Source organism: Aulonocara sp. 'chitande type north' Nkhata Bay, linkage group LG13 (assembly GCF_057382095.1).
Source record: "Aulonocara sp. 'chitande type north' Nkhata Bay isolate Kocher_YH1m ecotype deep benthic linkage group LG13, A_spYH_male_GT1.1, whole genome shotgun sequence".
Taxonomy (NCBI): domain Eukaryota; kingdom Metazoa; phylum Chordata; class Actinopteri; order Cichliformes; family Cichlidae; genus Aulonocara; species Aulonocara sp. 'chitande type north' Nkhata Bay.
In genome coordinates, this window is record NC_141356.1 from 32,022,113 (window position 1) to 32,035,376 (window position 13,264).

General features: G+C 49.7%; 1 protein-coding gene across 2 annotated transcripts in view; it reads right to left on the reverse strand.

The window, feature by feature from the left end:
• The window catches only part of psda (pleckstrin and Sec7 domain containing a), a 47,783-nt gene that overhangs the window by 23,615 nt on the left and 10,904 nt on the right, over window positions 1-13,264 (reverse strand). The window contains exons 4-9 of one of the 2 annotated variants that reach the window (XM_086259978.1): window positions 13,042-13,144; window positions 10,792-11,066; window positions 10,446-10,714; window positions 9,356-9,590; window positions 9,020-9,279; window positions 418-588 (exon numbers count right to left, since the gene is read on the reverse strand). In XM_086259978.1, the coding sequence (XP_086116104.1) occupies window positions 418-588; window positions 9,020-9,279; window positions 9,356-9,590; window positions 10,446-10,714; window positions 10,792-11,066; window positions 13,042-13,144 (1,313 nt within the window). The remainder of the gene's footprint in view (window positions 1-417; window positions 589-9,019; window positions 9,280-9,355; window positions 9,591-10,445; window positions 10,715-10,791; window positions 11,067-13,041; window positions 13,145-13,264) is intronic. The other variant, XM_086259977.1, reaches the window with a different exon arrangement.

The window sequence follows — 13,264 nt, forward strand, 5'->3', positions numbered from 1 at the left end:
TCCATCCTGTGACTGTCACAGCAGTATTACAGGATTATCATGATACTGTAATAGTTATGGATTCAAAATGTACTCTCCTTTATTTTTATTAACACATCATTAAAGCTTTAGCTTTAATAACTAGAGCATCAGGTGCACAGCACTCGGTGTTTCTGTTAAACATGTTTCACAAATGACAGACTGGACCTGTAAATCAGAACCGTGAGTCCTCTCTAATGGAAAAGCAGCAGCTCTGATAATAATTGTTATTAATTTGTGATGCTGTAAAGCTTTCACTTAAAGCACAGAGCAGCGGTCTGTTTCTCTGTGTTGTCCTGTTCTCTAATAAATGATGAATTTACTGAACTAAACATCAGAGAGAAGAACTACAGCAGGAAGGGGGATATTGAAAACTTTGAGAACTTAAATGTAAATGACCTCCTGTGACGTGCAGATTCTCTGTTTCCATACCAGGTGGAGATGGATGACAGCATTAGGATGCACGCCCAGATCCTTGTTGTTGAAAACGTCCATTTCCATTTTTCATCAGGCCCAATCTGGACACCTGGCGCTCCCCCCATCTGAGCTGAGACTGGTTTGATCCACCAGCTGAGACAGAGAGGCTTAGAACAATGAGTCACCGAGCAGCAGAGCGAAAAAACAAGACAGAGAGCTCGAAAACGAAAGGCCGGACGGGAGGAAAGCAGGAATGCAGAGAAAGGCAGAAACGCTGTTATTTTCCAGGGCGTGTCAGTCAGACTCACACCACAACAACCAAACCACAAACAGGCGCTGAGTGACAGCCAGCCGACACGAACATGAGGCTCTCGGAGCCCAGGTTTAAAGAGTTAGCCTGCTGTTAATCAGTGTTTGTGTTCATGTCAACAAAGCCCACATGCAGACCCCAAAGCAGCGCCGATGGAAAGTGTCTACAAACAGCTCACAGACCGACTGGTTCACAGTTCAGAATGACGCACGTTTACGGTCCTCAAAATGTTTCTGAGCGCATTATATGATTACTCGTTAAAAAGGAGACTGCAGTCCCTCTGGTGTCCAGCAGAGGCAGCAGTGAGTCAGTCCCCACAGACAAACACGTTTACAGGCTGATACACAAACTGCTCGTCTCTGTAGTAACAACGGCCCAGCGAGTTTGCACCATCAGGGGCGTGGCCTCTTTGACTGACAGGCAGCTGTAGCTGCTAGCTGTGTGCTAGCTTCACCTGAACTGGACCTCTGCATTGTGTTTATACTGTTGGAGCTTTTTTAATGACATCATGTGACCAATAATATGGCTGCTGTGAGGCTACTGTACAGACTGTGTGAGGAGGCGGAGCTTCAGTTGGGCTGCACAGTGAAATTTGATTTGGATGTTACTGATTAGCAGATATCTGTGTCTGAGCGATGCTAACATGCAGCCAATAGCTTAGCCTCGCGTCCAGACGTGGTCATCAAACCCGTCCAGATTTAGTGATCCGGTTTGGAAACACTGCCATGGCAACATGTGCCAGACTTTATCCTCAATCAGTCTGAAACAAACCCAAATGTCGTCCTGTAACCCGAGGACGATGAGACACCTCAGTGAAAGCGTGAGGCTTTCCTCAGACGGAGGTAAAAACAGCTCAGCCGTCACATGTCCCGCTCAGGCCTCACCACGAATCCAGCGCTTGATCTATAATGGATGCTCAGCTGGAAAGTTAAAACAGCAAACTTCCTGCAAACTCCAGAGGAGATCCTCTGCCTGCAGGGACTTTTATTCAGCAGAAACGTCTGGACCCAGTAAAAATCGCAGAAAGGTTCATTATGGAGTCTGTTTGAAGCGATGCGGAGCGAAGCCTCAGAGCAGAGCCGAGTTCCTGCTGAGTCAGATCACACAGTTTAACAGGAAAACCGAAGCAAGCCCAGAAACATGCGACGAACTCCTCCATCAGCACCCTGAGAGATAAACCTGAGGCTCACGTCAGGCTGTTAAAGGAGTGAAGGTCACGCCCTCACGAATTCAAACCCAGGCTGTGAAGACTGGACCAAAGGCACTCACAGCATCGGGAAGGGACTCCTAAAAAGATGTGTTGCAGGAAAAGCCTCAGTGTCCTACATAGTTCACACAAAACACTGAGAGGCTGCACGAGCTGCAAGTTAGCTTTTGTGACTGAAACCAACATCTGAGGAATGAGAGCTTTACTAGAATAAACCTTTGAGCGCTCCGAGTGACTTTTAATGTGAACATTTAGGTTTCTTTGATTGAAGGAAAACTTTGTAAAGTCCAAGCACGGTCTGCCTTTAACCTGCACACACAAACGGCAGAGTGGGCCGCAGTTTGCAAAGCTTTCATATATCAGACTGGCTGATGGTCAGTGCGTGCAGCACATCACACAAACACCGGTTTGTTTTGGTTCCATAATGTGAAGTTTCTAAAACCACACTGTGTCAAATCCACAGTTTTAGTGTTTTTAGGGTTTTAACATCCAGGTTAAAATAGATGTGAAAACACATTTTAGTGAAACAAGAATAAAAACTGAACGTACGGTGCACGAGAGCCTGAGTCCGTGTTAGAAATGTCCTGAAGTCCTTAAAGCGACTCAGCTGACTGGTTTTAAACCATCACGATGATGCGTCACATATCAAACACACCCCTTTGCTTCTCAGCCGTGTGTCCCCGTCGCCAACAGCTCACTCGCTCTTTAGTTCAGTTCAGAAACTTCAGTTCAGCAACAAGGACCGAGGTGCCACAGCCCGGACGTGCCCCAAAACCCCGCCCACCACAGCGTCCGACCATCAGGACATCCACGGCGCCATCTTTGGTGGTGACCGCTGCTCACGAGGTTAAAGTAAACTGTCGGTTCAGCTCTAGCCGGGACGGCACACAGAAAGTTTCAGTCAATAAAATAAATGTGGGAATGAAAGGATTCTTCTCCTGCTGGGCCAAAATCAATCCGTCCACAGGTGACTCGAGCTCAGATCAAAGCTTCATCTGTCACGTCAGCTGAACCAAACTGACGGACAACAGCGCGCCATGAAGCAAATCCCAACGCAACACTGTAGCTAAACAGTCGTTTTACTTGTAACTGAATGTAAAGCTCCAGCCTGACCTGCAGTTACCGGGCAGGTTTCCTAAGAGCGCCTCCTGCTGGGCTGGCTGGTACCAGCAGCTGTACTGTAAACTCGGTACGTGACGCCCGAGTCCCGCACCGCCTCTTTTTTATTTATATGTGAAATCTCCTGTGAATCAAACAAACAGCCCACATTATGAAAGAACTGAATCAGAACGAGTGAAAATACAGAGGAAGGCGTGCTGCACGGTAACGGCTGAGCAGAGGTTAAAACTGGCGGGCGGACGGCACGCGTCTCCTCCCAGCCTCCTTCCTCTCCTCGTGTACCCTGACACACAGCAACGACTGACAAACACTGCTGCGGAGAGCGCGCGGCGACGGCGTGGGGACGTTTCACAGAGTTGCATCAGTGGAACAAAAAAAACGAACAGGCTGAAGTCCTGGGAGACGGCGACAGGACTGAGGGGCGTCTAACAGCAGGCCAGCCCAGATCCCTCTCTGCACAACCGCACAAGTTCAGAAAGTCATCGACAGACTGAGCTTACCCTCAGTGAACATTTTTAACAGGCCGCTGTTGGTTTTACAGATAAACTGCAGCTCACGACGTCTTTGAAACAACTTCCACTCATGAAAACAGTTCACCAATCACAACAAGACCCAAGACTCAGCTGATTCTCGTTCACTTTTTTTCTGTAGCTCAAATCACAACAGCAGTCACCTCAAGGTGCTTTATACAGTGAGGTAAAGACCTGCAATAACAGACTATCAGCACACATTTGGTGACAGCAGGAAGGAAAAACTGACAGGAAGAAGCAGGCTCAGGGATACGGCCATTTCTGCAGCGCTGCCGGTGTTTTCGTTTGCGACGCTAGAATAAATCTGTGTTTATGTGAAAGACGGGCGATATGAAGCTTCTGGTAGACGGACGCTAGCAGCCACAGACTGTATGGGAGCTTCGCTCAGACACGGACGTCTGCGAATTAGCAACATCCAAATCAAATCCTCACATCTCACTGTGCACTCCGCAAACACCTCCAGCTCAGGTGAAGCTAGCAGACACCTAGCAGCTCAAAGAGGCCACGCCCCTAATAATGCGAGCCATTGTTATCTACAGAGCCAATAACAGTTCGTGTACCAGTTTTAACATGGGAGTCCGTGGGGACTGACTCGCTGCTGCCCCTGCTGGACGGTAGAGGAACTGCATCTGTTTGGCATCTGCACGCACTGGTTTTAAACCTCAGCATCACTCAAAAACAGCCGGAGACCAATCACACACCAGAACAGATCATCTCTTTGACCTTATGCTGTGGTGTTGTTTCCTGCTGACAACATTTAACTTTGTCATTTTTGTCAATAACAAATTAATAAATAATAAATTTAAAAGGATAAATTCCCTGCTGACATATTTACAGATCAATGACATCACTGATCTCATGTTTCAGACACAGGAAGCTTTAACCTCACCTGTACACAGCCGGGTAGGGCGAGGCATACATGTACCTGTCCTCCAGAGCCCCGCCCCCCCAGCACAGGATGTATCTCGCCATTACGACACGGCCCCGCCCACTCTCACACAGAGCCTGTGAGAGAGCAGCCGTCGATCAAACAACATCCACATCGACGCCTCCGAACCACGCCGAGCTGTTGTCGAGGGAAACGGAGCGACGTCACCCACACGTTAATCTGATGACATCATTAAGCTATGACATCATCTGCTCCCAGTTCTCCCCTTCATTCGGCGCCTCGGTAAGGAAATCCTCCAGCAGCAGCTTCCAGTCCTCCTCTTCTTTCTTCCACACTTTTGAAACCTCGGCGCGGCTCCTCTTCACAACTTTCCCTCTTTCTCCTCTCCGCTGGCCCGTCTCCTCGTGCTGCCTCTCTCGTCCATCAGCTGGCTTATTTTCCAGCACTGAGGGGAAGGAGGTATGCGCTTCCTCCCCCGTTTGACCCAGGACGCCCCTCCTCCTCCTCGGCTCCTCGCCCTCCCCCCTCTGTCCTCTCCTTCCCCTCTTCCTCTCTTTGTCTCGTCTCACCATCCTGGAAGTTTTCAGCGGCTCGATAAACTTCAGCCTCATCGAGGCGCCGCATGAACGTGACTGAAAGCTTAAGGAGAAACTTGGAACATGAGGATTTCAGCTGAGCGCGAGCAGCAACTTGTCTTTAATGTTCACATGAATAAGATAAATTCAGAATTTACTCATTAAACTGAACTCAGTACAGCATTTATATACACACACATACAGGGGTACAGTGTGTGTGTCACTCATGCAGAGCTCGGCGGGGCGGGGCCAGAAGCTACACCTCGTCCAAACGCTGCTCACACATCTTCAATATGAGCCACGACCCTGTAACCATCACTCGTCTGCACCACGTCAGCCTCGCTTCAACTAAAGTGCGTTTTATTCACAACGTCGCAGAAACACGACTACACTGCACACAAACCGAAACAGCGACGGCTCTGATTGGTGGAAGTGTTTAAACAGCAGGTCACACTGTGAGGCTACATCTGTGCACAGCCTGCTGCTGCGCTCGACCCACATCACATCTTTAAACCTTCCAGCTGAAAGTTGATCGTAGAGTCGTTGAAAAGAGCGTGCAGCCGCCGCTCTGCACCACGGTTATCAGAATCCATCTGAAGACACACAACTCAGAGTATTTACAGCCGCACACGAATGTGTTTCAGCTCACAGTAACAGCAAGGGACGTAGCTCCACGGCAGAAGCATCACCACGAACCGAGGGGAAGCAGGTCAGAGGTCAAAGGTCTGAACACACAAACAACAGATGGAAAACATCCACATGAATGACATCGAGGAGGAGGAGGAGGAGGAGGAGGAGGAGGCTTTACTGAAAACATTTCAGACTGTTTCTAGTTTTCAGACAGGAGTGGGAGGTCTTTACTTCCACCCTTCCTGAACCCATCTGGAATTTCCATCTATAGGCTGGTGTGTGTGTGTGTGTGTGTGTGTGTGTGTGTGTGTGTGTGTGTGTGTGTGTGTTTTTACACCTATCCCTGTGAGGACAGACCTCCCACATGAGGCTGTTTGAAGCTGCAGATTAGGATTAGATTTATGGCGGGGGGGCAGGGGGGCGGGGGCTGTAGTGCTGGAATGCATCATGTCCTCTTAGGATACGATGCACAGAGGTCCTTCGCGCATGTGAGCGTGAAGGCGCCTGGACTCGATGAGCGGGGACAAGGATACGAAGCTTCGGCCGTGATCCTGTTTTCATGTCCAAGTCTGAATTCCTCGCTCGCTGCAGCGCGATGTGAGTTTCTGCTGAGAACAATAAAGTTTTTGACTGCGTCTGAATTCGTCCACACCCAGCAGAAGCCGTGGCGCGAGGCCAAGAAGGAAAACGGCGAGCTCCTCCAGCTCGTGCTGGGAAAGCTCCCAGCAGCAGGCCGGCTGTTTCCATTTTACTCCTCAGATGTTTGAACGTGTTCGTGAGCAGAGCGACGTTTCAACAACACGAAAGCAAGAAAACGTACGAATTCTTCCGCTGAAGCCAACAACGGGCGGGAGCGAGCTACCCGATTTTATCCCGCCCCAGAATTTAAATCCATATTCTGCTCATTTCCACCTGAATGCTGTTATCCTGCACTCCGCTGGAGCCCGAGCAGGAATACAAACGCTCCAGGTCGTAATCCTTCAGGAGCCGAGCTGCACGTGGGCAGATTAGCTCAACTAATCTGGAGAAAAATAGAACTAACGGTTCAATTTAACAGCCGTGCTGCAGCCAACACAAACAGCAACTGCAAATGACGCTTAGTCAAAATAAACTGAGCAGGAAATGAAATGTTTTATCATTTGTTAAAAAGTAAAATGAGTGGTTCAAGCAGCCCAAAGCAGGTGAACGTGTGAAACTGTGAAGATCTGCAGGAAATCTGCAAAATTAGAGTGAGCTGCAACGATGCGGGTACGGACACGGCAACAGTCAGATGTTGTATTTTGGTAAGTTGTAATTAAAGCAAACGTGACGGTAACATGTGATGTTTAAGGTCAGGAGGAAGCAGATGATTGGCTGCAGAGAGAGGAAGTACGTGAGGGTGGTGCAGGACACGAGAACCGAGGTGTGGAGCAGGAGTGACAGGTGGGGGTGGGATTACATCAGGGATCTGCTCTGAGCTCCTTCCTGTCTGCAGCGCTGACGAACAGACTGACAGGTGACGTCAGGCAGGAGTCTGCAGACAACACTGCGATCTGCAGCGAGAGCGGGCGGAGGAGAGCCTGGAGAGGTGGAGGCGTGCTCTGGAGAGAAGATGAAGGAAAGTCGGTGGAAGCGAGACAAAGAGAGAACGAGAAGGTTTAAAGATGAAGGTGTTCAGATGTTCAGACCGCTCAGAGCCACAGAGGCTGAGACTGTCTGAGCATGTGCAGAGGAGGGAGGAGAAGAGGGAGCAGTGAAGGAGGCCATGCAGAGAGGCGGTGTAACAGAGCAGCATGCTGGGACAGGAGGTGGTGGAGGCAGGTGATGCTGGTCTAATCAAATCTGTTTGTTTTTGCCTTATTAATCATCCTGATAAACAAATGAAACATCAGCTGTCAGGATGAGTTTAATGCATCAAGTGCTGAACTGGTTTAGAGGGATGCACTGCTGCAACACAATGGATGCAGCGGGACACGCTTCAGCTGACCACACTCCATCAGCTGATGGGACCCGCGTCATGTGACCGCCGTGGTTTGGTTTAAAGGAAAGTAACCGTATAAAGCTGGAAGTGGAGCACGAGAGGATGTGCAACCAAAACCGCTCGGCGAGCATCAAATACGCCATCTTTGTTCTCCACGCAGAGCACGGAGCAAAGGAGAGCGCCGTGGAAACGTGTCGCTCATCGTCCTGTGGGAGCAGCCTGCAGTCAGCCTGCGACTCAGTCGGGTCGAGCTGTGCGTGTTGCATGCTGCATGGACAGAAGTTCAACCATCACCCCTGCAGGCAGCAGCAACCAGAGGAAAAGCAGCTGCAGCGCTGAGTCGAGCCGCTGCTGTCAGGTGACCTGAGCAATCACGCCACACGTTATCCTTTAATAATATCACAAAATAGCCACTGACTTCCTGTTTCTTTGTTGCTATCGAGCTGTGAGCTCGCTCTGCAGCGAGCTTTATCGAGAGGATGATTTTTCAGCTGATTTAGCATGATCTCAGGGCGGTGGTGCGTGAGACGTTTGGGGATTTTGTTTATTTAATGAAACATTTGATGTCCCTCATGTTTGGTGATATTTACTGTCTCTGTCTCAATATTTCTTATTTTGTGACCTCATACGTCTGACTGTGAAAATTCATATAAAACAAACTGAAACTTAAGAAATTTAATGCAAAAAGCCTGAAAAGTGTTTCCAGCTGCTCAGATGGCTGTTACACGACTTTAAAATGACGGTTTCATGATGTTTGTACGAAGCTGAGCCGAGGTTCAACACAGAAACACGAGCCGCCAATAACACAAATCGACTATTTCTCAACCATCAAACTTAAATTCATAGTTTAGTTCAGCTCACCTCGTGCCTCATTAAGTGAAGTGCGTGAGGTGAACGAGGCTGAAAGCTGCTGCTGGTTTTTTAGGCTTTTAATCTGAGGATTAACTGGAGGAAAATAAAACGAGGTTAAAAACAGCTGCAGAGCCAGAGGGTTAAAAAAAGAAACGGAAAAATGTCCCGACTCAGCAAAGCGCCAAACAGAGCCGAGCAAATGTCTGCACTCTCCATCTGTATGACACACACACACACACACACACACACACACACACACACACACACACACACACACACACACAGCTGTGCTGCCACCTTGTGGCTGATCTGAGTCCCTGCAGCAGTTTTCAGCTCTCATCACTTTAATCTGCAGATCACGTTTGCACAGCATCCAGAAAGTGCTACAACACACACACACACACACTCACACACACTCACACACACACACACACACACACACACACTGACACTAACCAGGAGCTCGTCTCCTCGTCTGGTCGGCCGCAGAACGAGCGAGCGCTCCGACTCACCTGATGCTGCTGTGGAGCGCTGGTGTCGAGCTCGCCTTCCTGAAGCCGTCTTTGAGGATGGAGCGACGCCACGACTCTCTCTCCGACTTGGACCTGACCGGAGGGCCGCCGTCGTCCTTGGAGCCTCCTCGGAGCCCCGCCCCCGAGGCGCAGAGTGCAAGTTCGGAGCGAGACGTTTCAGAGGCGGCGGACGGGTCCGGATGGGCCAGCGGGGCGAAGCTGAGCTCGATAATCTGCTTGGCGCTCTCGCAGATCTGACTCTGAACACACAGACGAGACAGCGTTATGTCCTGCTGCGCACAGGAAGCCGCGACCCGCCTCCTTTCTGCGTCCTACCTGGATCTCTGGCGTGAGGGTGGGGAGGTCGAAGGTGAATACGGACGTGGATCCCGAGGTCAGCAGGTCCACGCTGTCCAGGCTGCTGTACGACGTGCCCTTGGCCCGGTGGGACTCCATGATGCTCTCGAAGTGGCGGCTGAAGGAGTCCAGGTTGCTGTCGGAAGGTCGGCGGGGGCTGCCGATGGAGATCGGAGACTTGAGGCCCCCGTGGCTGTCGGAGGACTCGGGCGACCTGAGGAAGAAGAGTTAAACCGTGTTAAAGCCTGACTACGTGTTTAATCCTGGCTTTCAGACGCTCACGCCGAGTCTCCTCATCAGACCCAACTGGGATCAAAGAAAAGTTTAAAAAGCCGAGCGGGAGGAATCTGAGGAGGAAAAGCCTGCACACGGCCTCTCAGTTTACACGCATGTGCGTTAAAGAGGATGAAAGAAGCAGGAGAGACGACTGCCTCCTACACAGGCAGCCCTTCTTCCTCAGCTGCAGCTCTGAATATAAAGCAGGGGGGTCAAATAGACGGCCTGCGGGCCAGAAACGGCCCACTGCGTGACATTTTAAAACGTGGCCTGTCATAGGCCAGAAAAGTAAGATACAGGAAGTCAGGACTTTACTGTTATGTTTAATCTGACAGGAGAAAAGCTTCTTCCAGGATTTACAGCTGAACACAACTTTTGTGGTTGTCGGATAATAAATCCTTCATTTCTGTGTAGCAGCGTCTCGTGTGATTATTCACGCAGGCAGGGCGGAGCTTTGAACATGAGCAGAAACCCTGATGAAAGTCGTAGTTTATAAAGTTTATAACGCAGCCAATAAACAGAAAACGTGCATATTTGTACAGGTAAATGCAGCCGTGTGCAAACAGACAGCAGACTGGAGTAAAAACGATGCAGCGGCTGCAGAAGAGAGAAAAGCAGAGTTCAGTAAAGCTTCGAGGGTTTGTGGTGTAAATGAGCTCGATGCAAACAAGCCTGAAAACAACAATCTGAGCTTACATCGCCAAGTCTTTGAGTAATCAGTTACTCTATGAAACAAGCTGCTTCACTAAAGCTCACCCCCCCTCCCCCGCAGCCCCTTTCCTCGCCCTCTCACCCCTTCAGCAGCAGGCTGAGCACCTCCTCCTCCTCCTTCATGGCTTTCTGTCTCTGTCGGTCTCCCTGCATCCTGACGCTGGCCCAGCTCACCACTCCTCCTTCTTCCTCATCTTCCTCGTCTTCCTCCTCCTCCCCATCAACCTCCTTCCTTCCACCTGGGCGAGATTTTGGGGAGGGGTCAGCGGGGTTAAAATTGGAGTTTCCGAGGACACTGCGGTTACTCCCGAAGGCCGAGTCCGCCTCCTCGGCTGCCTCCGCCCGCATTACCTACACCATACGAGAGATGATGATAACGTATTTTAAAAGGAACCAGGTGAGATGCAAACAGGTGGAGGCGCACGCACCTCGTCCAGGTCGGTCTCACGGTAGCAGCGCAGAGGCACGGCGTCCAGGTCCGTCTCCGAGTATTTGAGGGTTCGCCGGATGATGCCAGTCTTGGGGGAGGAGCCTCGAGGGTCGGCGGTCACCAGTTCCACCTCGATCTGCTGGACCTCGTGATGAGACAGCTTTTGTCCCTCGGTTTCCCGCCCCCTCCTCTGATTGGCTGGTTTCAGATGGAGGGAAGAGGGTGGGGTGGGACTGGGCGAGCTGCTGGTCGGAGGCGTCGTGGACGGAGCGTCTACGGGAGGAAAAAGCAGATGTTCATAACGCCAAGTGTCAAAGAGCACAAAACAGGTCCTACGAAGTGTTGAAGCTAAACTCTGATTGGTCCCCAGTTTTCTGTTATTTTTATCCAATTCTAGTTTATTACCAAATCTTAGAGGCAACTTCAAGGTGTTCATATTGCAAAGTACTGACCTGCAATAACACAGAGAAACCCCAACAATCAACAACGCCATGTGAGCAAACACTTAGCGACAGCGGGAAGGAAAAACGGCGTTTTAACTGGATGTAACCTCAGAACGAGGTTCTGCATCCGGTCGTCCTTTGCTCAACTCAACCCGGTTACAGGATACAGACATGCTGTTTAAAAGAGGCAGAGATCTGGTTGGAGATTGGCCTGTAATTAGCTAAGACTGCTGGGTCTAGAGATGCTTTTTGAGTAAAGGTGTAACTGCAGCCAGCTTGAAGGCCTGTGGTACATAGCTGATTATTAGAGATAGGTTGGTATTTAAGGCTGAAGCATTAATTAATGGCAGGACGTCTTTGAGCAGCTTTGTAGGAATGGGGTCTAAAAGACACGTTGATGGTTTGGAGGAAGTAATTATTGAAGTTAACTCAGAGTCCAGAGTAAATATCAGTAGTGTTAAAAGTAGCTGTTCCTAATGATGCGCCTGTTGGATGGCTGTAATGGTTAAAAAACCCAGGGTTGCTCCTGCGCTCCTCGATCGGTGGTGAAGGATAAGCTGTTTGAGTCCAGCAGATATCCTCGTGAAACTTTGATGGATCATGGTGTGAATAAAGTTTAACACAGAGGAACCAGCACTAAAACCCTGGATTTGGACCCGTTTCTGATATTTCACTACAGAAACGTACGAGTGCAAACAAATTAGATCAGTTTATACACAGAAGGACTCCAGATAAGCTGTGTTCCATGTTGAGACTTGACTTTATCAATATCAAACTGTCTACAACGACCTGTTGGAGCTCAGAGTTACACCGACACGATCGGAGCTGCAGCTCAGAGCACGCCAGCGCAAACTTTAAGACTCGGTTCTGTGTCGTTTAGGGCTGACGCCCGGTTTTAAGTGAGAACGTACAGAACAGGAAGCGGTGATGTGTAGCAGCACCTGTGAGCACAGTTGTACTCTCTGTAAAACCCCTCTGAGCTTACGTTAAGCTGCAGCTTCGGCTAATTGGCTTAGAAGACGCTGGGAACTCCGGGAGCTCCGTGTTTACTCCACAGCAGCAGAGAAAAGACAGAACGGCCCTTTAACCTGCTGCAAACAGACTCCGGGTCATCAGCACACTGTTGCTGCTGCTGCACCACTACGAGCAGTCCCAGCATCGGTGCTGTCAGACGGTTGGAAGAACACAAAGCCTGTAAGGTCGTATTTACCTGCTGTGGTATCTACGAAGAGGTGGGTGTGGCTTCACTTAAGGGCTGCTGTTAAATTATATATGCTGTAACATTTACAGTGTGATGCCAGAAACACACACCTGCTGCACACGTCTGCGCTTCATAAACAGTCATTAGTAAAGAGCCGCCATCAACACTGGTATTTACCTGCAGACGCCCCGCCTGCTTCAGAAAGCCCACCAACACCGTCACTCAGCAGGTGACCTCCAACAACACTACTGTTTTAACCCGTCCAGGTGTCAGTGCTCATGCTCCCACCTGTTTAATATTCCAGTTTACACTCTGAGAAACTGAGACATGAAATTAGCTGACTGAGTGAATTATTGAAATCTAAGAATGCATTGGTGGAGCGTCGTGTGTCGTCCTACGACTGGACGCAATAAAATTAATCTGACATTTACAGATGTTAGAGTTTATAATAATGTGTGTCTGCTGACATAAACACGTCCATACTGAGAAACAGAGTCTGGACCCAACATGGACAGAAGCGGCTTCTTTCTGATAGAGTTTATGCGGATTTGGTCCACGGTGTAGGACCTGAGGTCAAAGGTCATGTAGGAACTGCCTACCGCACCTTTACTGCAGCGGCTCTTCTGGCTTCCGAACAGGAACTCCCACTTGGCCTGGGCGATCTTCTGCGACCTGGAGGACAGAGCTGTTGCTGATCCGACGTCTGACTGAAACGGACAGGAAGTAGCATGTTTACATGTGTTTATAAACACGGGAAGGAAGCAGCGGTGCGTTGGATACGTGCCGTTCGCTGACACATTAAAGAGAAGCAGAGTTTGAGCTGGTGC